The 27,218-nt window shown below is 34.7% G+C and overlaps 1 protein-coding gene across 14 annotated transcripts in view; it reads left to right on the top strand.

Annotated features, from left to right (window-relative positions):
• Positions 1-27,218, top strand: part of LOC132705633 (mucin-2-like) — a 52,473-nt gene extending 25,255 nt beyond the window's left edge. The window contains exons 5-20 of one of the 14 annotated variants that reach the window (XM_060676344.1): positions 2,179-2,547; positions 6,714-6,887; positions 9,287-9,385; positions 10,410-12,185; positions 13,464-13,862; positions 14,115-14,192; positions 14,512-14,613; positions 14,666-15,025; positions 15,177-15,479; positions 15,556-15,621; positions 16,309-16,692; positions 16,748-17,074; positions 19,857-20,026; positions 24,843-25,095; positions 25,202-25,371; positions 26,620-27,218. In XM_060676344.1, coding sequence (XP_060532327.1) covers positions 2,179-2,547; positions 6,714-6,887; positions 9,287-9,385; positions 10,410-12,185; positions 13,464-13,862; positions 14,115-14,192; positions 14,512-14,613; positions 14,666-15,025; positions 15,177-15,479; positions 15,556-15,621; positions 16,309-16,692; positions 16,748-17,074; positions 19,857-20,026; positions 24,843-25,095; positions 25,202-25,324 — 4,983 coding nt within the window. In that variant the 3' untranslated portion in view covers positions 25,325-25,371; positions 26,620-27,218. Of the gene's footprint in view, positions 1-2,178; positions 2,548-6,713; positions 6,888-9,286; positions 9,437-10,409; positions 12,186-13,463; positions 13,863-14,114; positions 14,193-14,511; positions 14,614-14,665; positions 15,026-15,176; positions 15,480-15,555; positions 15,622-16,308; positions 16,693-16,747; positions 17,075-19,856; positions 20,027-24,842; positions 25,096-25,201; positions 25,372-26,619 lie in introns of all 14 variants that reach the window. The other 13 variants (XM_060676342.1, XM_060676346.1, XM_060676350.1 and 10 more) reach the window with 13 other exon arrangements.

Below are 27,218 nucleotides of genomic sequence, written 5' to 3'. Positions count from 1 at the left end.
CTAAATAAGGTGACCAAGGACGGAAGCTCCTGCACAATCTATTATTATTAGAATTCTGGTTAATAACATCAGTTTCTAAATTGAAAATGAAGCGCCAATCAATAAGCAATCAAACCTTTTTTTCAATATTAAGCCAAGCTAATTTTACTCATTTCGACCAACACTGACTATTCCACTTTCAGGTAGGTTTACGATGGGAAAATATGTATATGACTCTTTTGGAGATTTTAGTAATTCAATTTTCATTGCCAATTATAATATTTATCAGATCATTTCATGCTTCGATCGCAAGCCATCTGTGGCTAATCGATTCATCTTCATTTTACATTCGGGATTTGATATTAAAATAGTTTCTAAAATCTGGGTGGCATAAAAGTCGTTTTAATATCTTGATGTTCTTGAAGATTATATATTGTATAAATACGCAACAGTGCCTCTCATAAATATGAAATGATAATATCAGTTGACAATGCAATCCTTGTCACGGACAGACTTGTGGAAAGAGAAAGTCAAAGCTGCCCGGTAATACAGATAATTACAGAGAACGTAGCAGACTCGGTCAAAATATCGGTGGGCTCTTTACAAAACACTTTATTTAAGGAATTATATACCAGATATGCGGTTAAAACTTTTCGGGCCGGACAACGCCTTCCCAGGCGACGAAAACTGCTTTAAAAAAGTGAATAAATAATAAAATATACCAGCATAATCTGCCTTGCCTTCCCTTCTTAAAAATTGAAAAAAAATATTAAGCCATTAAGCAATCATTATAAATGTAAATCCCCAATATTGTTGGGAAAAAGTACAAGTCAACGTAAAAAAGGGTCTATGCCTTAAATAGTTGCATAATGACAATGTTGAAAATTATTAATAATACAGTTGAACAGTAAGGGTATACCACCAGACTTACCTTACATTACCGTGTGTTTATAAGTATCCCAACCTTTCAAGTTAAAAGCTGTTACCTCAGACTAGACGACATATAGGTACTGCAAGCGTGTTATGCACTTAGCAAGGAGCTGTTTGAGTGTATATTCATTTTGTTAACAATTTTTTAATGTGCCTAAGTCAAAATAGTGCTAAATTAGTCGTTCCCAAAACCAGCTTTGCATATTTCTTGTTTATTAATATTTTATTTATAACTTTTGAGTGGTTTAGTAAATTAATTAAAAATATATTAAAAGTTGCAGCCCGATAGAGTTTGTCTCACTAAATGTAACAAAAATAGTGTTTTATGAAACACTTTAGTTACGAGATTCTGAGGAAGCTTATAAAAGTGTTACATACATACTTCTTCCACTATCGCCACATATTTGCAAAACAGCGGAAATACTCACAGACGTAATGAATGAGAACGCAAAACCGTCAGCGCTAACAAACGTCAAAATTTAATACACCTGACGTCTTAAGTAAAAGTATAAAGGTTACTTTCGTAATAAATTCCTATTCGAATTTTGCAAGTGGGTTGCTTTAAATTCAAGAAGAATTTATACGGGTGTTGTTTTAAACCTCGAACATCTCAGAAAGTCAGTAAAACTTAAATATAAGATAAATTACACTCATCTTATTTTTTGTCCTACAATTGATATCTGAATAAAAATATAGTGTGTTCCATTTGAAAATCTCGAGAGTTAATTGAATTCGCCACCTATTTGCGACACCCTGTATAAGCTGACGCCCATTTGTCAGACTGTAGTGCACCATCTCCTTATTCTGTGGTTACATTTTGGTTGGCAATCAAAATATAAAAAAACACATAACCTCAATTTCTGCCTAAATTATGCAAAATTCGAATAGGAATTTCTTAAGAAAGATACAGAGTGTTCAATTAAAAATAACAAAGTTGATGTCGGGGCGGACACTTGGGACACCCTGTATCAACAAAATTATAATATTTTAAATCTTCATTAAAATCCAGGAAACTTATGTCCGAAACTTTGTTTTTCGTATCTCTTATGGGTTTCCAGATCGTATAGCAGATCATTTTATTTGGCACACGGTGTACATATGTAAATGTATAAATGAAATAACTATTTTTTATTTGTATTCGTTAAATTTTATAACCTCTTGGTAGCAAAAAGATATTACTTAGACAATTTAAGTTAGTAGAGAAGGCTGCCTCCACATTATTCATATGAATCGCCAGGGAGGAAGGATAATCCTCAAATTTGGTTTCAGTTTCACGAAAATGAAATCGATTCAGAAACTAAGTTTTCCCCGGCGACACCCTCATCGACTGGTCGACCGACCAGAAATCGTCAACTAACTAAAGCTGCAGATAAAAAGCGAAAATTAACTAGCAGTACCGTTCAAACTGCATCCGTGAACAATAACAAAAGGAAATACACTAGACAACCACCGTCCGAGAACCATCCCAAAAGAAAACAACTCAGGTCTACCGCTGTGCCACCTTCCACGACGCCCATACCTGCGTCTAAAATAGACACCAGAGTTCCGGCAAAGTTCGTTAAGAAAGACTCTAGTTCGACTTACGCTAGAAACGGGCAAAATGATACGAGAAATCCCACTGGGGATTTGGAACCTGCGGTAAGTGTCGGGTGAACTATATCGGGAATATTGTTAATATAAAAGGTTATATAAAGGACATGAAAAATTATGCTGCACAACTTTAAGGGGGCTTTTTGGGAATCAAAAATTTCGCGTAAAATGTTTTGTTAAATATCTCGCCATCTCTTTTGCGGTCGCCCAACGCTCCTTTTACTTATGCGTGGTCTCCATTGTGTTATTTTTATAGTCCATATTTGGATTCTGGTGCGCAATATGGCCAGCCGACTGCTACTTCTGACTGTGCTATACGTTTTGTGATGTCGGTTACTTTTGTTCTCTCTTTAATTGCTTGGTGAGGCATTTTATCTCTCACTAATATTATCAGCATAGCACGTTCCATGGCCCTTTGGCATACTTCCAGCTACTCTTTTTTATGAATACCATAGTTTTTAATCCATAAGTTACGACTGGTAGTGTATAACTATTAAGATGTACTTTACTATGTTTAAGAATGTAACCAAGTTTACCAAAAGCCACTCCACATTTGGTTTTCTTCGATTTTTATGGTATGTCCTAGATATTTGGTCTGCGGTGTCTGTAGTGGTATTATTTATTTGTATGATGTTGTTGTTGTGACTTAGGATTTGCTTAGATTGCCTTTGCCTATAGGGCATCTGTTTAATTTTCAAGTTGTGATTTATTTTTATATGAAACGTTGCTTCAACAACAACATGCAACAACGACCATGTTTCGATACTCTCAAAAATTATGTTGACTGATAATGATCTAGTGCGTCTCTTTTTTTTTAAATAAAAAAGTCGAAAAGCAAAACCCCATTTTTAAAACCATATTTAAGCATTTTCTGTATACATATACATCCTTTACCACGACATGCCCAAAAAACTAAAGAAACAAAACTTGTATCTGTAGCTGATTAATTCTGAAGTATACATAAATCTGAAAAGAGCTAGTGACGAACGTTTTTTTATCAATAAAATTAAAAAAGTGCATTTTCACAGCGACACTGACTTAGACCTCCACTTCCATAAGATTACTACGATTATTATATTTATTTGTGATACCTTTCTTTTTGGAAGTAGTTATTGTTTTTTATAACGTGATGCTTTCTGTTGTTTTTTTTGTCTTAAAATCACTTTTTTAAATCCTTAATGTTATAGAATTTGACAAAATTAAAATATAAAGTACTTTTTTTATATAAAGCTGATTTTCAACAATAACAACTTAGCAGATGTTATGCACAAAATACTGAATATGAAAATTAAATGTTAAAGAAATGAAAAGAAATTTTTGCCTAACCAAGAACCTAACAAATAATAAATAAATGTGTAACAAAATGTGTCTTAGTATCTAAATATTAGCAGCGGAATTAACGCAATAAAACGTAATTAAATTCCCAGATTTAAAATACTTGCTTTCCGTGTAAACTGGAACAAGTTAAGTACGCAAGCATTAAATATAGGGATTAGTCTTTATATAGTATTACGCCAACGTGAAAACTATTTCTGCAAATATGCAAATTTATAATAGCTATACAAGGTGTTCCAAAAAGAAACAGGAATCCAAAAACTGGCTATACTTTAGAAAATGTTATTACGATTTTTGATTGTTTACGAGGTATAAAATAAATTGTTCATGTTAATGTTAATTTTGTAAGTTTTAATTAAGTGCATTTTTGATATTAATAAGATATATTGACGTAATAACATTTTATACGTAGGTTTGTTTATCATTAGTCTAAGTCTATCATTACTCTATGAGGAAATAAATACAATCCAACGTTGTGACAAATTAAACAAAACTATATTTTCTCGTATTTACACTGCACCTCAACAACAAGTTCATCGACACCTGTTATTTGGACAATAACAATTCGTCTAAGACCTGCCTTTCGTCTTTTTGAAGAAAAACAGTTTTTCAATTCCCGTCTCTAAAATACCTAATTACGCACCGATCTAGCGTGCGGGAAGCGTCACTTTAAAACGTCAGTTTCGTTCCCACGAATCCGAGCCACTTCGAACATTTCCGAGATTTTACCGCACGGGTTTGGGAGCAATCGGATGTTTTCGGAGATATTTCCCACTCTTTGAATTTTGACGTTCGTGAATTCTGACAGTCATGTCAGTGAATGTATTCGTGTTGTTTTGCGAAAATGTTCCCAAAAACTAACGGACGTAGAGAAAGTTTAGTTTATTAAACACCCGCTCCGCTCGTGTCAAATACATTCGTGAGTCAAATGCCGTTTACCGCACTTGTTGCATAATATACAGCTTTCCGCGTTACCCACGTTTTTTACGTCTTTTTCGTCTAACCATCTAATACACATATTCCTAATACTCGTGGTCAAGCGTCATGACCTACTTTTAACCTGTCGTCGATACGTATTAAAAACTAGTTCCGCACTCCAGGAACCACCGCAAAGCAAAATCTTCTCTAATTGCATGCAGAAATAGCAGACAAAGAAATACGGTGCTGGCGAAAACTAAACTAAAGGATATGACATTTTGTCTACATATAACAACGAAAACTACGATTCTACTGTCGTTCAGAAAACACAAAAAAACGATAAAACTAATGTTCATTCATTTATATTGCAATATAATAAGACTATTTCTTATTATATCAATTATTATCCCAATTTGGTTTTCGGTCAGGTAGGTCCACCATCCGTGCCTTATACACAGTGATTGAGCATGTGATTGATGGGTTTGAGGAGGGCCTGTCGACTTCGGTAACGATGTGCGACCTCACCAAGGCATTCGACTGCGTGGATACTAATATACTTCTGTCTAAACTTGAGTACTACGGAATTCGTGAAAATACCTTAGCCCTTTTAAAATCTTATTTGACCGGAAGAAAGCAATATGTTGTCTGGAATAATCGGGAATCCACTCTGTTGGACATTACTAATGGAGTGCCTCAGGGTTCCATCCTTGGTCCACTTTTGTTTATAATATATGTCAATGATGTAGTATTTGCAACAAATGCTGCTCGCAGTATACTCTATGCGGATGACACATCATTGATTGAATCGGAGAAAGATCTAACTTATTTAAATAAAAAGGCTGTCACTACACTCTCTATGATTGAGCACTGGTTCTCTGCTAATAAACTTAAATTAAATTCCGATAAAACAAAGACTCTAATTTTCAATACCAATCGAAGAAGTAAAAAATCTGAACCGGTCAAACTCCTTGGTGTTTACCTAGATGCGTTTTTAACGTGGTCGCCTCATATAGACTACCTGTGCGGTAAATTGTCATCTCAGGTTTTTGTTCTGAGACAACTGCGAGGTTCGATCTCGCAAAGCACTCTCCGTATAGTTTATTTTGCACTGTTTCATAGTATCTTATCTTATGGTCTACTACTGTGGGGGAACGCGACGGAGGCCGAGAGAGCCTTTAGATTGCAGAAGTCTGCGGTTCGGGTTCTTGGGGGTGTTCCGCCGTCCAGCCACTGCCGCCCAATATTCAAAGAATTGAAAATACTTACGTTACCATGTATGTTTATTCTCCAAACTTTAGTCGAAATCCACTCAAATTTGTCTGTTTTTCCGACTCATGGTGGATATCACAGTTACATGACGCGAACAGCTGACAATATCAAAACATTAAGATCGAGGTTGTGTACTACACAAAAAAATAAACTTAATCTAGAATTGTATAATATTTTTGCAAACACTATTTTTCGGTCCAAAAATATTGATATTAAACGACTTTCCATCAAAAAATTCAAACAATTATCAAAAAAGTTTTTTGAAGAGCATTGTTTCTATTCCATAAACGAATTTGTTACTTATCGGGCACAGTAGATCTAAATTATTTTAAGTTATTTTATAAATTGTTATTCTTTTGCTGACTTTAAAAATACGTTTTGTATTTGTAAATGGTCAATAAACGATATATATATATATATATATATATATATATATATATATATATATATATATATATATATATATATATATATATATATATATATATATAATAATCGTGAGTGTACAATTCGTACCATATTGCAAATTTATCGTTAATTCCAAAATAATTTTTGAAGCAGCATAGAGTAAGGTAGTAATCAAAATATAATAGAAGAAAACTATATACAATTACCATTCCTAGTTATTGTTTCACAATTTTTATTGTAATTATTGTTTCTTTATAGTATAATAATAAATAGGCATTTTTTAGAAACCAACTATACCATTCAAAAAATTCAACAAATATAGTTCTCGGTACCGCAATGAGCTGACAGCCAGAAGTAATCAGCTGAAATCGACCACAAACGCTCCATTTTATGTTCCGACTATTCCTACGCCAGCCTACGTTCCTACGGTACCCACGATAACACCTCCCATAACGACGGTAAGTCACAACCAAACATAGAAGAGACTAAACCACACGAAACTTTGTAACAACACTACAGAGAACTCATTAAATTGTTTTTTGGCGTATCACATTTTTGAATTTCCTTATTTTATAAGCACCTACATTCCAATTATATAGAAGCAGAATAATTATTTGCATCCGTTCATTTTAAAATCTTAAATGAAATTTATTAATTACTAATAACCGCAACGAAAAAGTGCCTCCCGTAATTACGAAGCTTTTAAGCAATTTAATATCTAATACCATCAGAAAATGCAAAAATGTGATTAAATAACAAAGTTTTACAAATAAAATAGTACGCCTACATAAGCAAAACTAATTTGCTGATCTTGTGTTAAGGACCACTCAAATAAGTCTGAGAACAGACTGCTTGACTACAGCTGGTATTTAATGAAATGAAGACCACCCTTTGCACTTCAACAACTTGTCACACTAATATCCGCTCCTTAAGATTTTTACAGTAGATTTAGCAGAATATTGCGCGTTATGCACATGTGCCTCTTTTACTTAGTTGTAAAAATCCAAAACCAAAACTTTCGGACAGCTAGGGAACTATTTTTTAATTAGCTTTATTTTTAAAAATCCTTACCTACAACGATTAAATAATCCACTTCAATTCCACAAGAAAGAAACAATACATGTTACGACAGAGTGGTAAACGAACCAGTGAATGCAATGCAAACGGTCGCACCAACATCATGACTTGTGTTAAAGTATGCAGAAATATCACCAATTTTGTAAATGAACAATCTTATTATATACATTACGAATGAAATTTACCTCATTTAATTCGTTATGAAATTACATACTATCTATTTTTAGAAATGTTTTTTTGAGATATTGTTTTTTATGTGACCCATCTAATAGATGGAAAAATAAATATTGATGGCATTACTGGTACAAAACATTTTCTTTGCATAATATTGTATGTACATTGGCTTGAAAAATTGATATTGAATTGGGGTAGTAGACTTAACACTTAATTGTCTTACTAAGTTGAAAACCTGTTTAACAGGGATTGGTTTACTGATACAAGCGACAGTTTGGTGGAGGCACTGAATTAATTTAAGTTTGTACTTACCTTAATTTAATGGTAAAAGCAACAAAGAAAACCCATTAATATTTTTCTTTGGGTACGTTGATACAATGTTTTAAATGATACATAAGATGCAAATGAGCATATATTTAGGTTGAATTTAATCGGGGTTAACATGGTTTTGGATTTAACAATTTGTTGCAGTGTGTCGCATATGAATTTGTAGTAGATTTTCTCTAGTTTTAGGTGTTGGATTGCTTGTTTAGTGTAAAATCAGCATTTGTATATTTATACACTTACTAATTTAGTAGTAAAGATAGGTGAAGAAGCTTTGTTTATTAGAATAACAAACTTTGGCACTGAACAAACTTACCTTTATCCCCGTATTATATCCAATATTTTAATTTTAATCAATGGGCAATGAAAAATTTGAATAATAATTAACATATTTCCTTCGAATTTGGAGAAAAATTTGTCCTACGTTAAATGTTTACTTACTTCACATTACCTGAGAATATCTCACAAATCCTCTAATTAAATAGAAATATTATTATTTTCATCTATACCTATGAATTTGATATTTTACAATGTCTGCAAAAATATCGTTACCCAAATGCCCGAGAAAAAAATATTCTTCAATTACTTATATACGAGTTGACCAAAACTAATTGTATATTAAAGCTAATTTCTTACGATTCAGCTTGCCAGTAGTTTGTTAAATGTAATGTATTTACATTAGTTCAGAGTTACCATTTGTAGTAATCAGTTTGCAGTTTGCACTTAGTTTTTAAGGTTGCGGCGTTTAACGCATTATATACATTTTGATATCCGAGATTGGGTGTACTATTTTGTTTACTTTTTTATATATTTTATGAAATAAAGATTTATTTTACTCTGTGGTTTTGTTTCCCGTTATTTTTAAGGGTTGGTAAATACACAGCACCAATATCTGCTTTTTGCACACATATTGTAGGAAACCCGGTTACAGTACATTAAAATTATTACAAATGCATGGTGTTTTTGTCCACAAATCTAACAAAAAAAGATCGGCCACATTTTATACTTTTAATCTACTAATTTCGACAGCAAATAGCATCTAATGCGGTACACATTTTTCTGCTGGCAATCTAATTCTTTCGATATTTGCTGCCCTTGATGCTATATTAGGATTGGGTAACTAATCTTTTTGACTAATTCCCAAACAAATTACACTCCAGCAACACATATTCAAAGAAGAGAAATGCAAGCAACGCGGCAAAAACCGTTTTTTTGTGTTAGATTTGTTTCTGGGCAAATCCGAAAACCCCTACGAGAAAGTCATTGCGTTAAAACGTTTCAGGTGCCCTTGCGCGAACGCAGACGACATAGAGGTGATGTGTTGGAACTAGAAGCTATAACGTTTGATGATCCGGTGAACACAATCGCTTCTGCGAGCTTGGTTAGTGAGGAACCTCGATCGGTGGATAATACCATCAAACTCACACCTTTGGTAACTAAATTGATGCACGCAAAATTTATGATTTTTCGATTTAATCATAGTTCGAAAACATATTCGCGATCATATTGATTTCCCAATGACACTTCAAAATACGCCATTTAACTCCAGGGTTAGTGTTGAAAATTTAAATATCCAAATTTCGTAACACGATTATTAACATTTTGGCATTGCATTAATAGATTTACATATCAATTTAGATGAAATGAAAAAACCGTTTAGGATAGCGGGATTCAAACGATTTAAAAAAATGGACGCCAATGAATTTACATAAAAACATCTATTATAAGCCGTTTCCATCTTAACATCATAAGATAAAGTGAAAATATATGCTATATAGTAATATTCTCTTAAATCCAGAACTAATCAAATCCATATTTAAAATCGCTATATATTTTGTGTTCAATTCAAAACATTACTAAAGCATTGAGCATTTATATTCCAGCTTTCTTTCGAGTACACTTCTAACACGAGTATTTCACTGCCTAATTGTTAACAATAAATTTTATTAATGTAATTTTAGAAACAAGCAAATCCATTTCCGTTAGGCATGATCTGCACATGTGGGACGGCATTTATCGAAAGATATTTTGAAACCTATTCAAAAGATGACGGAATTAGTGTCAAAACTTTTCTATAGTTACCGCTTTCTAGACATTTTTTCAATGAATTTTCCGGTCTATTTTGGATATTATGTATTGGAGAACTTTGCAATATCTAAAAAAAAGGAATTCATAACACAGCCCGGCTTTATGCAGACTTTAATCAAAATAAAAATAAATAAGCTCCAATTTCTTTACCCAATTATTTTTCAAATTATAATGTCTTAATTTCTGCTTAACGAATCGCCCTGGGGGGGTTAAATTGCGTATTTGCCCCACTGAAGTACTCATCAATCGCATTTAAGAAACTAAACACCATATTCGACTCTAACATTCAAAATTGACACATATTTTTTCCCACAAAGGTAAAGGACGGTACCACGGAAAAACCAGTATCCATAATAGAAAGGATTATAAATTCGATAACGTCAATATCGACTACGCCATCACCGAACGTAACGACGGCAGCGGTTACGAAAACCGCAGATGATAACGAGAGCTCGGCTATTCTGAAATTAGCCCCAAAAAAGTCAAACGTCAAAGACAAGACCAGACAAGACGACAAACAAAATAGTTCTGTTATCGAGTCGCTCACGAGCGAAAAGCCGACCACTATTATCGAGAAAATCTTATCTTCCTTGTCTGCCATCCAGACAAACGAAGTAGGTACATCCAATTTCAATACCGTAAGCAGTTCTTCCACCACTCCACTGTCTGCTGCAACAAAGTTTTCGGCCAAGTATAGGGTTAGTTCTGTAGGTATTACTACTACAACGCTTCCTGCACATTTGCCTATTAGCACTTCTGTCAATCCCCTAAACGTGTTTGACGAAATTGACGAGAACCAAGTTTTGGAAAAACGAACGATAGGCAAACTGCTAGACATACTTAACGGTCTTGCGTCTGGAAAGACTTCCCAAAAGTTGGTGGTTGTCACTCCAAAAACGGTCCACTCGGGCACGACTTTCTCTGACAAAGAACTTTCTACCTACCCGATAACCTTCGTCACCGGTGCACCGCAAAGTCAGGAACCACTGGAAGCGCTTCCCGTATCTGCTATTTCTGACGACTTTGCTTTAGTAGGTAACGACTTGCCTTCTGTAAATATCGATGCCCCCTCATCGACGGAATTCGTAAGTACTACTACCGAACCTTCCAGCTCTGCTATCTCAAGCTCAATGCTTTCTGTGTTTACTGATACGGCACCAACTTCCACAACGCCAAACTCATTCTTTACCACTCCTACGGAAATTGTCGATATCGAAAGCACGACAATTGCCCCAATTTTTACTGAACAAAGCAACTCCGCCACTACTACACAAGACGCTGTCAGCGCGAACACATCGGAGCCGGTCGAAACCACCACTTCTCAGTATAAAAGAGAAACCACAACCACACCTTCCGGTTCACACATTTATTCGATACCAGCGTCATTACCTACACCGGTAAACTTCGAAGTGAGTCCCGGTAGTGTGTTGATAATCTCAGCTAACGATGTGTCTAATCCCGCTACCTCAGATGATAATCAGTTTAATACAGTAACAATCGCCAGTAGAATAGGTAATCTCGATAACACTCTCCTAACATCAACCACAACCGATAGTTTTACCACCGCCGAAGCAACCACCGAAATGGACATATCAACGATCGCAACGGAAGGCACCACAGATGTATCGACAATAGAAATCGCAACTAGCACTACTGAAGAAATACCAATAACAGTTTCACCAACCACCTGGTTGCCCTCGACTAATAAATCGGATAGACAATTTAACAGAGCTGGTAGAATCCTCGCTAATGATGTAGGCGCTCCCGTAGGCAATAGTATCGACATTTCCACACCACCAACGACCACGTCTACAACACCCGATTATTTTGTTTTCGCAGTCCTCAATAATAACACCATCTTGAGAAAAAAACCCCCAATCATTCCTAAAGAGGTTCCGTTCGTGATCTTAGGTCTCTACCCGAACAATACTGTCGTAAGGAAATTTCCGAACGGTACCGTGGTTCCTATGGAACAAGTAATTAAGGTCAGAGGCTTTGATACCCGTCCGAATCCTCCACCATTGCCAGAAATAACCAGTAACCAAGTAACTGACCTCAATGGATTGACATCGGAAGATGATAATCGAGTCACGGTATTCACCACTGTTGTGTTGTCAACGTTGGTTTTAGGGGGGATTTGGTTGGGACAATTTAGTTTCTGGATCATTTGCAGGGATTAAATAGCTTGAGTTTTTACTCCATAAGACCTCGATCCAAAAAAGCTCCAGAACCGCAAAAGGAATAAGTTAAATGACTTTTGAAGCCATCTTTTAAATAATTGGAGACACTAAGAATCGCATAACGATCAATTGCTACGTATTTAGAAGTAGATTTTTTTATAAACTAGCTACATTATCGAAAAAACTACCTTTTTAAATAGTTAAAAGAAAAGTTTATTATAACAGCTACAAATAAAATCGAATTTTCCTGAAATGATCTAGGCTAATTGAATATTTCATCTCGAGCTTTTTTCATGATATTTCACTCGAGTTGATTCTTGCTGGGATTATACGCCGTATTGCACGCTTAATCACACTGTGTTGACCCGTTTGTGATTAATTTTATTCTATGTTTTGGTGTTGGTGCCGGTTTATGCAGAGTGTTCCTACATAAGTTACTACGTTCTACATCCTTCAATGTATTAATATTTGGGAACACCTTGTATATAGTTGCATGTTTATGTTTAAATTATAAGAGCGCTTCTTTAATCTTTAATGATCGAATACTCGAGTGAGTAAAATATAGAAATGGTGTGTACATATTTCTCTTGTAAATAGCGCTTTATAATAAGTCAAATTCTTTGCAGCTGTTGGGTTTAGTTTGAACCTTCGTAAGACTAGACCAATGCCTGCAAAAATATCAATAGCAATTTTGTGATCAAGCTGACAAACGATCCTTTTATATTTACTATCGGCAATTGAATGAAATTAAAGAAAGGTGTTTTACAATTCGTAGAAACTTTCTGACTGAATTTCTCTTCTTGACAGCTTATACTATACAGCTTACGCCATGTGTATTTAGTATAGTATTTATGTGTTCAGCCACCTTTTCTAAATCACTCACTCGTCATTTAACTAACTTAAAGCAACGATTACAACTTTACAAAAGATTGAATGTAATGGGAATAATATGACTAAGTGAGCATTTACATTATAGGCAATTTATTGTTGCGAATGTAATTTTGTTTGTTGAGTTACAATTTTTCTTCATATCTGTTGAAGCTATTTGAATTTTATTTTTGTCAACCGGTCGCCATTTCTGTATTTTATTGAATTATCAAGGCGGAAGTTACTAAACTACATCAACTCATAACATCGACTCATATTTTGATAGGGTTTAATGATCGATTGCTTACAAAAATTCAATTTTAGGTCGACAGGAATGAAATGTCACGAATGAACATGAATCCACTAGCACTCACTAGTACTCCGCGGCCAAGTACTAGTAGCCAATCCGTAAGCACAGTAATAATTAATCCTACAATTCTTCCCCCTAACACTCCGACACCGCCTATTGTCGCACCAACTTCAACTAAGGGTGAGGAAATCAGTCTTGCGGCAAGTACGACTACGACGGAAAGCACCCAAGTAACAACCGAAGTTTCTCCTGCGGTTACTAGTACCCAATCACAGACCACCAGTAGACCCACCATACCACCGACACTTTCGGAGCTTTTGAATGGAAAAACGTTAGAAGCTTTAGATAATATTATTAAAACCGATCCGAGCAGTCCCAAGAAACCAAATTACGAAACTCTTACAGTCAACAAGGTAAGAACAAGAAGTCTAGATATTTTTGATGGATCTAACGCAGTGGCGAATGATTTTTTACGAGTTGCATTTCGTAGTTTCAAAACACGAAGTTCTGCACTGAATCAGAATTTTCTATTAAATATATCACTGCACAAAGGGTGAAATGTTAGAACATTTGGCAAATATATTGAATATTCGCCACTTGCCGCTTTCAAACTTGCCTAAAAATAAATGCTTCTGCATTTTCATTACATCATTATTCTTTAACAGTACAACGAAGTATTGAACATACAAGACTTGTTAAACAAAAACAATCGAGGGAAACCAGTTAAGAAGGAAAGCAGCCAGGCAAGTCAACATGTCAACGAAACTCATAAGTTTAACTAATCGATTGACTAAGAGAGACTGACCGCTACTATGTCATATTTACCAAAAAACACTAGATTCACTTCATTTACTAAGAGTTACCGCTACTATCTTTATTTAGCGCATTTAGCATGGTGCATGTAATAATACAGAAACATTGATAGCATGAATAATTAACATTTAATGACTTTTATAGAAATTTGTCAAATATTTACACATGCCCTCCCATTCCGAAATGTACCAATTGCTAAAAACGAATTTGCAGAGATAAAGTACTATTATTTTGATGAATATTTTGTAGAGTGATACCTTAACCCAGACGTCAACTCAACGACAGATTGCCCCTTTTACATCGCCGTTAGTAACTACAGAACAATGGTTTAGTTTTCCAACAACGGAGCAAGTAAGGAATATATACATATATATATAATGTGTATATTATGTATGTATTTTAGGCGACTTCTTCAGAGCTTGCTTCCACGTTTGCTCCTACCACCAATCGCATATCAGAAACCACGATAACGACCGAAAGGATTCCAGAAGTGACCACTACTGAATCGACAACCAAATCTATCTCAACGACTACTACCACCACGCAACCCTCATCTGCAAGTACGACCGTGGAGCCGCGAATACGAGCAACGACACCTTTAGCAACAATAATACCATCTACAATATTGCCAACATTATTTTCGACCCTCTTTCCAACGTTGGTAAGGGGAACTACCAATCCACCCTTGTCTAGTACCAAAGCGTTTAGTACAACTACGGACTACGACGACAAATATGAAGTACTTAGCTTTGCTGGAACTACGGTGAGTACTAAGGAAATAACAATATCGCATTGTGACAAACTAAAAATTTTAAATTAGACGCGCTGTCAGTAATCTCTCATTTTGAAGGACGAAAAAAGGTTCACTATTCCTTTCCTAGATCGCCAATGAATGTAAATTTTTGTTATGGTAGGTTCAACCGACAACCGTAGCACCGACAATAACGTCATCGCCATTGTCACAAGGCATATCGACCACCACCCAACCCACTACTACGTCGACTGAGCCAACAACCACTACGGTACGTACTACGACCCCTAAAAAGGCTACGACAACCGCGAAAACCGAATCGTCAGCCACTGTACCCACAGATTTCGCTAAGGCTGTCAAACTCAAGGAGCTGACGGCTGAACAGAGAAAAAATTTGGAGGAAATTGCCAAGTTAGAAAAACAACAAGCCGAATTGCTCAGACAATTGAATTTCCTAACATCAGTGGTACGTTGAATTTTGATACATCGCATTACTTATGTTATTACTATATCATTAATTGAAAATACATTTTATGTTTCAGTTTGGAGGACCATCGCTTAAAATGCCTAATGCAGCTAATGCGGGAGGTTCCGGACTGGCTAATAGGGTAAATTTATACTTCATTAAAAAGATCATTCGCTGAATAATCACTCCTTAGAATGTAGTTCTCATCTATGTTAATACGATTTAAGGTCCAATTCAAATGAGGAGGGCGAACAGTGGCCACATTTGCTTGCGTGCTATGGTAACTTGTATGGTAATATGTAGGATCCCTCAGATTTAGCTGAATGTCCTCGTTATAATTTCCCTTTCAAAAGCCGTCAAATGTCAATAAACTCTCTCGAGTACAAATCCTAATTTTGTTCTTTTCTATTTGAAGCTTGACGTCTCACCAAGATAAAAAAATATTCGTTTGCTTCATGCTTTTGAAATATGCAGGTATGCTCTTCCCAGGAAAAATTAATTTAAGGAATACTGTCCTCTGGTCCAAGCCGCATCAAAATTCTGAAAGAAAAAAGAGTGGACTTGTCTTCGAAGGGTATAGTTTGTGTCGTCACCAAGGAGTTTAGCTAGACTTGCTGAACTTTTTTTATGAGATTCAATTTCACCTGCTGCCTTTCTTTACTGATTGGAATGATTGTCGATGCCAACAGTTTTTTAATGCGTCTATTTCCTCTTTGACTCTGACTTAGGTTCTAGTTTATTTTTGTAAAAAAGTGCGGAACTTGAATAAATAATAAATTTCTTATAATTCTGCAAAATATCGCTGGTATCAATGTTAGTAAATTTTCAGGTTATTAATATGGCTGTGGCACGCGACAAAACCCGATCAACAACCACACCGTCCACGAAACGGACAACGAAACGTCCAAATTCCATACAAGATCAGTTGTCTGCCGTTCAAGACTCGCCATCTGGAAACGAAACCGCAACCTTAGAGGAGATTTTCAAGCAGCTGAATCTAACAGGATTAACTTCCACAACGCCAGCGTCCACTAAAACGACACCATCCCTGGAAGAGATTTTGAAGCAGTACAATTTGACAGGAGTGTCAACTCCCGAACCACTGACTTCAACCTATGGAAAATCGGATGAAGCCATTTTGGCAACGCTTCTGAAAGAACAAGGCATCGGTCCGTCGACTCCCAAAGCTTTGGCCGATCAGATCAAAGAAGCTGTAAGGCTTGGTGCATTGTCCGCTGTCTACATCTTCATATGTAAATTTCTTTCAGGGTGCTACCACGAAAGCGTCTAAACCCAAACCCAAATCGAGACCAAGGACAACCACACAGAGACCGGGAAGATTGATGCAAGGTTTGAATTGGCTACTGGATTTGCTAGATCCGCCGACGACTAGAAGGCCGGCAACTCGCAAACCGGCATCTAGGAAGCCGAAACCTAAAACCACAACTACCACGGAAGGAGCCACCAAAGTTCCTGAAAAGGAGACCTCGGAAGAGGAACTGTTGAGTCACCAACCGACAAGAATTACACCGGTTGTGACGACAGCGCCAAATGAAATTATGACAAAGCCCGAATTAAGTCAATCTGAAATAAGGGTAAGCAGCACCACCGAGTACTAGAGTTATAAATCGGCCCTTTTCTTATAGTTAGTTAGATATGAAGGTTATCTTCGACATCAACTTTGTTAACTTAAACTTATACCCACGTCGGATAGGATGGATAGGATTGTATCTAGAAGGCTGTGACCATCATAGGAAAAATTGCAAATGAAACTGTTCTTTACTTGTCTAATGGCAAATAGCATTTAATGTAATGAATCATTAATTTTTTAGGATAACCTAGTTTTTTCAAATAGCACCTTAGTGAAAACCGGTATGAAATTTTCAAAATCCGTTAAGAAATAAGCTCATAGGAAGGAAAAAAACCAGATTAGTAAATACATTTTTATAAAAACAAAATATTACTTAGGTGGCTTTGTATTAATTGTCAAGTCGTAAGTTTAATATTAAAAATGCATTTAAAAGCAGAGTAGAAAGAAAAAAAAAACAGATTAGCATTTTTATAAAAATAAGATTCAAGGGAGAGTTTCTTCTGAGATTCAACGGAATACGGAATACGGAGATACAGTCAAAAACTAACGTAAGTATGACATATATACTTACATCATAAGCTACAAGCACTTTTACTGGAAACTCAGTAAAACAAGAGAATTGAAATATTTTTTTTTCTTTTCAAATCTGTCACTTTTTGGGATAATTAAACACAATATTTTGAAAATCTGTTAGAAAATAAAACCTCAACAATGTCGGTAGAATCTATTTGAAAGTGGGTTATTGTAAGGCAAGTTTTACATTGACACAATGAATGTCATCATTTATTTTGGAACTGGAGTTTTGTATTCATTTGAATTAAATAAGTGCGATGGATATTTACTTAATAACCAGTTTATTTGAAGATGAAACTTTCATAGAATGTTTTCAAAATGTCCTTTTTCTTGTATACGACACTCCCTGACTCTAGAGATGACATTCGCTGTGACCCTGTGTCATGTCCGGGCCAATTGACTGGACTGTGTATTGAGATTAGTCTATCCCCATAAACATCACGTAGGGGTTCCGTGACATCTCTAAATTATGGGGAGGCACGCACGGCAAGAGATAAATTCTAACGAGTCTTCAATTTCATTTCTTAAGAATTTTAAATATCGTGCACTAGTTAAGGCACCATGAAAAAAATCAGGTCCAATCATTCGCCTTCCTATAATCCTTTGATTACTTAAAGACCAGTATCTGTTGTTCTATCGCTTAAACATAGCATTAATGAGAATCGTGACTCATCAGTGAACAAAATTAAGTTAACGATATTATTATTCTCGTCATGTTTATATAACAGGCAATTACAATTCTTACAAAGTCAGCTTCATAAAGATGTCGATGAAGGTTATACTTAAATGCATGATAGACGTGCTTTTTTAAAATTCTCCTCGCAGATTCTCTTGAGATGTCTAATTCTAATGCCACTTCTCTTAGCGACGCAGCTGAATTTGAGCTGACGTATCCCACATCATTGATTTCCATTTCTTCACTTATAATAAAATTATCATGTCGATCATTTTTTCTGTGTTCCCCGTATATAAGAATCAACTTTTTCTCCAATTGTAAATTGATTATTGTTTTCCATGATGATCCAAATCGATAACAAGACAAAATCGATGATAGATGATGACAGATAAAAATGTACAAACTGTCAGAATTTTCAATCATGCCGACTTGATGATGAATAGAAGCAAAGCTACCTAAGCAATATTTTCTTTTTATAAAAATGTATTTACTTATTTTGTTTTTTCCTTCCTGTGAGCATATTTTTGGCGGATTTTGAAAATTTTTGTGTCAAAATATTGCAAAAAAAGTACCAGTTTTAAAAAATTTTTGTTCCCACTAGGGTGCTATTTAAAAAAATTAGGTTATCCTAAAAAATTAATAGCTTATTACATTAAATGCTATTTGCCATTAGACGAGTAAAAGTAAAGTAAAAAGTTTCATTTACAATTTTCTCATGATCAGGTGATCCGGTAAATCGTATTTATGATGATTACAGCCTCCTAGACTTGTTTTTCAAAATTGAAATAAAAATTAAAAAAAAAAGAAGAAAAAAACCATCCTATCCAAAAAGGCAAAAAAATATAGGTTGTGCCATTTAAAATTCGAAAATTACTGTCGTTTCCGCTCAAGCCGGAAGTGCAACCAACCTAAAGTTGGACCTTCAGCCTATATTAACCGTTCCGAATTTCAAATCGCTATCTCAAGCCGTTTAAAAGTTATAGACTTTCTTGGGTCACTGGGATTGGGTTTGACTGGATGTTGCTATTATTTGACATAAAAACAGTATCTTTTCAAACCATATAATATTATGCGCCAAATGAAATTATGACAAAGCCCGAATTAAGTCAATCGGAACTAAGGGTAAGCAGGAATACAAGAGGGTGTTACATATCGGCGCTTTTTTTACAGTTATATTTCAATGTTTTCTTCGGCATTGTCTTTGTTAACTTAAACTTATACACCGTCCTGAATAGTACTAAAATATAGCATTCGCCATTGACTGAGTAAGAGTGAGTGAGAGTGACTCGATGTTGCTCTGTTTAACATAGAACCACTATCATTCCAAACCATATAATATTATGTTGTTAAAATCAAGCCTGATCTGGGCGGATCTTAACGTTTTACGATGTTTGTATGTCTCTTATGCTGGCTAGGTCGTATATTTAGAGGGCGTTTTACCTCTCCTCTATGCGACTCACTAGATTCACACCATAGATGGTAGATGCACCATACCAATACCAATTCAGTTTTATGTACAATATTGTCTGTCTTATAGGCACTCATAAAACAGCTGGAAGCAATTCAAAGAAATCCAAAGAGCAGCGACCAGTTAGACTTTTCAAAAATTAAAAGTTTGCAAAATTTACTAGATGTCAAGGACGGAGTCGAAGTTATATCACCCGGTCAGCACGGGACTACACTCAGGGGGGTAAATACGGCATCGGGGTAAGTAAAAATAATTCAATTGACGATTGAAGCGAATGAAGCACTTTCTTCATTCCTTTGTTGATTTAAAACTTCAACGATAATATTCCAGAATTATATTCCATTTTTATAAAATTTCCGATAAGTAAAATGAAATATTTTTGGAGCAATAAATATACTGAGAAGCCAAACTTTAATTCCCAAACATATAGAACAGTTGGTCATCAGATTTTAAAACAAGAGATAAAGAATCAGAACAGTTTTCAATCACTAGAATTATAAAACAAAATTATAAAATAATATAAAAAAAATATGTAACGAAAAATCTACGCTTGCTAACCAATACTTTTTTAGGCAGTTATTTTTAATTCACTTAATTTTATAGAAACGCTGATAAAAGTAAAGTTTACGTTCACTTGAATTCAAAATATCAAATTTGGTCCCTAGCTTACTATCAAAAACAGCTAGAATATTATAATAAGTAGTTATATAACAAACTCGTGGGTTAATATTGTAAGATATGTTTTTGCGAAATTTTACCATGCATAGCGAAAATTGTGTCGGGGGCATTAGGTTTTTCTTTTTACTTTAATAATAACGCAAATAATTCGCAAAAATGTCTGAAAGAAGGCATTTTTGGTTTTTAGAAAAATTGTGAAAGAGTTGATTAATGAAAACTATAATTGCTGGTTTTATGCATAAATAAGATTTGATATCGGTGAGCCGTAACAAGTTGACAAATACGATAAAAGCTATAAATAATCGTTAGATCTATGATTTCATAAATATCGTTATCGAGTTAGTTGTTACAAATGTGTTGATAATTCAAGTGCTTTTTATTATGAAGTGGTTTGAAATTTTGATATTCTTGCAAATATAATTCATAATTATACAGTCTTAAGAGTCCTTATTATAATATCTTTTATATGATAAGAACAATATGAAAAAAACATAGGTGGACGACGCATCTTGAAAATTCTAGTACTTGGATTTTCGAGTCTGCTTTGACGAAATAAAATATTTTGGACTATGCAAGTTGCCGCTTGATTTTAATATTTACTGCGGTTTAAATTGCTTTTCTTCGTTTTCTCACTCTAAAATATGGTATCATAGAATTTTGACTGCAATTTCCTTATTCCGTATTTTAATTAGCTTACATAAATTTTTAGTATACGCGGTCGTTTAAAATTAATTGATTCTAACGTTTGATTGGAATAGTAGTAGTAAATAGCGGTAATTCTAGAAATGATATTATCTTGACATATTTGTATTAATCAGCCATGGCACGGTTGTTTAACAATAATTGCTCAATAATTGATTTAAGTGCTTGACAGGTTATATATATATATATATATATATATATATATATATATATATATATATATATATATATATATATATATATATATATATATATATATATATATATATATATATATATATATATATATATATATATATATATATATATATATATATATATATATATATATATATATATATATATATATATATATATATATATATATATATATATATATATATTCTCACGTATTGATTCACGGATGGAAAAATGTGATAACACTATATTCCGGGATATCATCCGTTCGCTCGTTGAACTCCGACTGGAATCCTGCATCCGACTGGAATCCTGCAAATCTTGCATCCGACTGGAATCCTGCAGACGTTTCGCCAAAATCTCACTTGGCATCTTCAATGCTCGCGCTCCGAAAACACTTCGAACACTGGGAGGTTATCGGCGGTGCGTGCGGTATTTATACTCTGCGCCGGAGATGGTAACGGTGCTGCTTGTGCGTGGGGGGAGGTGGCTCCGCCCCCTGAATTGTCGCGTTGTTGATTTCGCCCGATCGTAGTTGCGATGTCCCCGTTGGCTGCTGCGCATCGCTCTGCTGTTTGATTATCGTTCTCCACGTGTTGGATAAATGCAGAGCGTCGTCTCTCGTATTGAGGTGTCCGGACTTTTCTATTTCGATGGCCTCTCGTATAATCCTAGTCCTAAAATCAGGAATATTAGCTATTTGTTTGCAAGTGCCGAAATCAATTTTATGGCCTGTCTGATGTTGGTGCTGAAACAAAGCAGATGTTGTTTGTTTGTTTCTTATGGCTAAACGATGTTCCTCGAGCCTGGCTGAAATCCTTCTGTTGGTCTGTCCCACATACGTCAGGCTGCACGATCCGCATGCTACACTGTATACTCCTTGGTTTTCCAGAGTAATTTTTTGTTTTGGGTTTCTTAGTATTGCTCCGATGGTATGATCAGGTTTGTATGCCGTTGATATGTCGTGTTTCCGTAATATTCGGCCGATTTTGTCAGTAACCCCCTTGATGTATGGCAGGACAGCGATCGATCTTCGTTGGGTCTCGTCCTGCACTCTCTGCTGCGGCTGTTGTTTTTTACTGATTGCCTTGCTGATGGTGCGCCTTTGGTATCCGTTTTGTTGAAGACAGGTACTAATTTTCTTCAGTTCTTTATCTCTGTTCCTCTCGTTTGTGAGCCTGAAGGACCGAGCAATTAATGTATTTGCCACTGCCTGTATCTGTGATGGATGGTGATGAGATTTAGCGTTCAGATATCTATTAGTGTGTGTTGGTTTTCTATAGACAGTGTGTTCCAAGTGTCCATCTTCGGTCCTTGTGATGTGCACATCTAAAAAGGGCAGACTGTTATCCTCTTCAAGTTCTATTGTAAATTGAATCCTTGGGTGAATGGAATTCAGATGATCTAGGAATTTCAAAAGCTCCTCCTTGCCAAAAGGCCATACAACAAATACGTCATCAACGTATCTTGTCCATAGTTTTGGCTTCAGATTTGCCTTCTCTATTGCTTTCTTTTCGAAGTAAATCATGAAGAGGTTGGCAATCACAGGTGAGAGAGATGATCCCATTGCTGCTCCATCTATTTGTCTGTAAATTTTCCCGTTGTGCATAAAGTAAGCGTTTTTCAGGCAATGTCTTGACAGATCCATTATGTATGGCGGAAGATCTTCGTTTTCTTCTATAAGCAAGAGTGCCTCTTCTACTGGAATACTCGGGTAGAGGGATTTGACATCGAAACTTGCCATAATGTCGTCCTTGTCCATAAGGACGGGGTTCCCCTGCGTCCAATCGTAAGCGCCTTTAACTCACCATTATGCAAGCTGGAAAAACATCTGGCCAGTGCACTTCAGCCTATAGTGGAAAAGGCAGATTCCTATGTTAAAAACTCAGAACATTTCACTCAGATTTTAGGTTCTCTCAGGATGAGCATTGAAGATGCCAAGTGAGATTTTGGCGAAACGTCTGCAGGATTCCAGTCGGATGCAGGATTTGCAGGATTCCAGTCGGATGCAGGATTCCAGTCGGAGTTCAACGAGCGAACGGATGATATCCCGGAGTATAGTGTCATCACATTTTTCCATCCGTGAATCAATACGTGAGAATATATATATATATATATATATATATTTATATATATATATATATATATATATATATATATATATATATATATATATATATATATATATATATATATATATATATATATATATATATATATATATATATATATATATATATATATATATATATATATATATATATATATATATATATATATATATATATATATATATATATATATATATATATATATATATATATATATATATATATATATATATATAAAGTTTCTGGATATTTTGGGTTCGTTAGTTGAATTCCAACTGGAATTTCGCAAATATTTCGAGTGTCGTTTTTATTTGTCATTTTCAATACTTTACGCTATGAAACAGTTTAAAAATTGTGATAAGAATATTATTCATAGATAACAAAATGATTCATCAAAACTACGTAATTTGCCACACTTGAATTTATTTTCTTAAGTAAACTTTTAAAACTCTGGAATCTGTCTTCACATAATTGAGTAATTACTTCTAAAAAATGGCGTTCAATGGCTAACTAATAAAAATATGTCAAGAGAATAAGGAATTATGGCAATTATTTCGAAAGTCGCACGATTCAGGTATAGCACTGTTGTGCATCACGTCAAATTTAATTTTGTTTTAAATTTGTACTAATAATATTTGAAAAACATTTTTTTCGCAAATTTGTGTCTTATGTTAAAATTATTAATTTTAAATGACTCTATTATGTTATGGAATAAATTTAACTCTGTACTTCTAATAAGAGGCATTTTCGCAAACTGCAACTAAAATTATAGCTTTCTGATGATATTTTTCAAAATAATTAATACTTCGAAAAGCGCCCTATATTGGTATTGAGAAGTTTTAAGCAAAAATAATAAAAAGAAAGCAGTGATTCGAAAAATGAAAATAAGTATATTCCCATATGTTACTGCTAGAAGCCGTGACTATAAAAATATTTTCATTTTATTTAAGGTCGACAGAGCACAACAGAAAATCAAAATCAGACTTTAAAAAAAAATCAATGCCATGGAAAGTCTTCGTGAAAAGTAAAATTTCAATAATTTTATAATTTGACAATAATTTGTCAAAAAAAATAATTTTACAAAATAATGAAAAACATAACATATTTTACGGAAGGAGTGACAATTTTGTTTTATTTGTTTTAAACTTTAGAACATGTTAATTTACTCTGTTGTAACCTTCTGTTGCAAATTTCTTGTGCCAACAAGACGTACGGCTAAGAGATAGGAAAAAGTTTTTAAGCCAAATTGCAAATTTCTAAACTAAAAGTGGTATCAGTTGTACAGGGAGAATTAAAAATACTTGTTAAATCTCATATGTGAAAAAAAATCTAATCAAAAATTAATAATAAATTTAGAAAAAAAATGCATATTTATTATTATCTGTAGAAAACCCAAAGAAGTGAAGCGTGTGCCGGTTAAATCGACCACAGTAGTGCCATTTAGCGTGAGCAACAAAATCGAGGATGAGGAATCGCTTCCAACAAGTACCGTAAGCTCCACAGCAATTCCACCGGTAAGACTGAACCCCGTAGTCGGGATCGATGACGATCCATCGGATCCATTTATCAGAAGCAATTTAATAACGGCCGCCGTCGGCGTGACCAGGGCGATATCGAATTTCTTCGGAACTGCCTTTCAGGTAAGCAAACGAAAATCAATCCACCATTTGAGTTAATACTTCGTTTCGAATTAGCAAAAATTATCTTCGCGAGTGCCTGCATTGGCCCGATAACGTAATTTTTCAGGATGCAGCGGTTCAAGTAAGGCACATGATTTCAAGTGGAACAAACGCGCTTTCAAATATCTCCGGCGGCTCTAATATACCGTCAGTCGCAAGCGCTAGCGCCGCTCTTAACCCGAGTGGTTAGCAATCGATCAGTAAATTTTTGTCCCTATTAATCTTCAGCACAGCACGGTAAAATATGTAGCTTCTATTTGTTTGCGACAAGCTCAGCTTCTTCCTTCTCTGAAAGATTCATTTCTTTAATCCATTTTCCTATGTTCAACCGAAAAATCTGGAGAGACAGATCTCGGCGTCTATTATTCTTTCTATCTTTGCTGTTAACGATCATCAAGCTTATCAAAATAATTTACTAACATATTAAAGCGAAGCGGAAGTGGTGTTGAATTGCAGTGGAACACATATTTAGGATTGTATTTTTATATTTTACACTTCAAGTTTAGCCGAAATATAAACAGATAAATAAATAGCTTCGAAATTTGTCTATATAGTCAATCAGTTGGTAGCTTTATTGAACAATATTCTTCTGCATGCAATAAAACATTGTTTTATTTGGACTGAAATGACAGAGATTTCTATCTGGTGTCCGGGAAAATATGGAAGATCTACATGGAGTACAAAAACAATAATATGACATGTTCGTATAATTATTTTGCTCAGAAATGATCCTCTACGGTCGCTGCTAGATTTTTAAACTGAACAAAGAAACCAACATAAGCTCACGACAAATAAATAACTCGTATGTTCAATTTAATATAATTTATTATTTATTACGCATTCCAATGAAAAATTCTTCAATTTCAAAAACATTATTTATTAAAAATGAAACATTTTTTTTGTTAACAAAAATTAAAGCCTTCGTGGCCCAAAGTCGTGAGCCACTTCGGACATTTCCGATAAGGTTCTAGAGCGATCGGAATGACGACTGACAGTTCACAGGTCAGTGAATGAACGGATTCGTTATATTATGCAACACGTTGATAAACTACTTTATTGCACACTCGTTCTGCTGCCCTCCACCCGTGCCTAATGAAACCCTTGACTAAAATGGCGTTTATCAGACTTGTTGCATACTATTACTATTTTAAGTCTTTATCAAATATTATTCGTTTAATCCATCCCTGGTAAACTAAATAAACTAAATATGTATCAAGGATACCATATGTTAAATATTTACACTATATTAATCGTTGTTCAAGAACAAATGATTTCCAGCGGTGTCCCTTACCATTTTTAGGTGTTTCGACAGATTTTCTACATTTTCTAGCACACCTAGTATTTTTATTTAACTTATACATTTTTTGATCTTACAGTTTGCTATATGTAGCTGTTTCTCTCCCAGGCTAATTTTAAGTTGCGAATTAATTAGTAATTGAACGATGGTGTTAAACTTGATTTTATATATCACTTTGTTACTTCTAGGGAGCGGCTAGAGGATTTCAAAATCTCTTAGGAGCCGGATCCTCTATGGCAACCCGTACGTCAGGAGCTAGTTTCGGTTAAATACCGGGGTGACATTTTGTATAGCTAATCACAATATTTTAAAGTATATAGATATGAAGAAATAAAGAATTGCTACGACAAGAAACATTAATTCGAAATCGAATGCCTTTTTTGATCGGCTAAAAGAACTGTGAGTGAAACTCCCCACACCGCACCGTAGTTATTCTCGATTTCTTTGGTGTTTGACTTGGTAACATAAATTATGGTGCCATGTCGAACGGATTGTTGATAGTATTAGTTAACGACTAATTGTGATAAATATTCTTTCCAATACGTGCTCTATTGTTATAAATGTTCTTCGTCAACTGCATATTGATGCAGTTTTGTCGTATGCTGAATGATTGTATAAAAAATTAAGAGGTGAAAATAAGAGGTATAAATTATTGTTCTATGTATAAAAAGTTTATCTATGTAGATTGTAAATTCTTTACGATTGCTCCGCAATTTAAATTATTGTAATCGAAATTTTCGGTGACTTTTATAAAATAAATTTGCTGTAGAAATGTAAATAATTAATG

Source organism: Cylas formicarius, unplaced genomic scaffold (genome assembly GCF_029955315.1).
Source record: "Cylas formicarius isolate icCylForm1 unplaced genomic scaffold, icCylForm1.1 PGA_scaffold_7__23_contigs__length_41026272, whole genome shotgun sequence".
Classification (NCBI taxonomy): Eukaryota; Metazoa; Arthropoda; class Insecta; order Coleoptera; family Brentidae; genus Cylas; species Cylas formicarius.
Note: the sequence above shows the minus strand (reverse complement) of the source record. Positions and strands in the feature narration are given on the sequence as shown.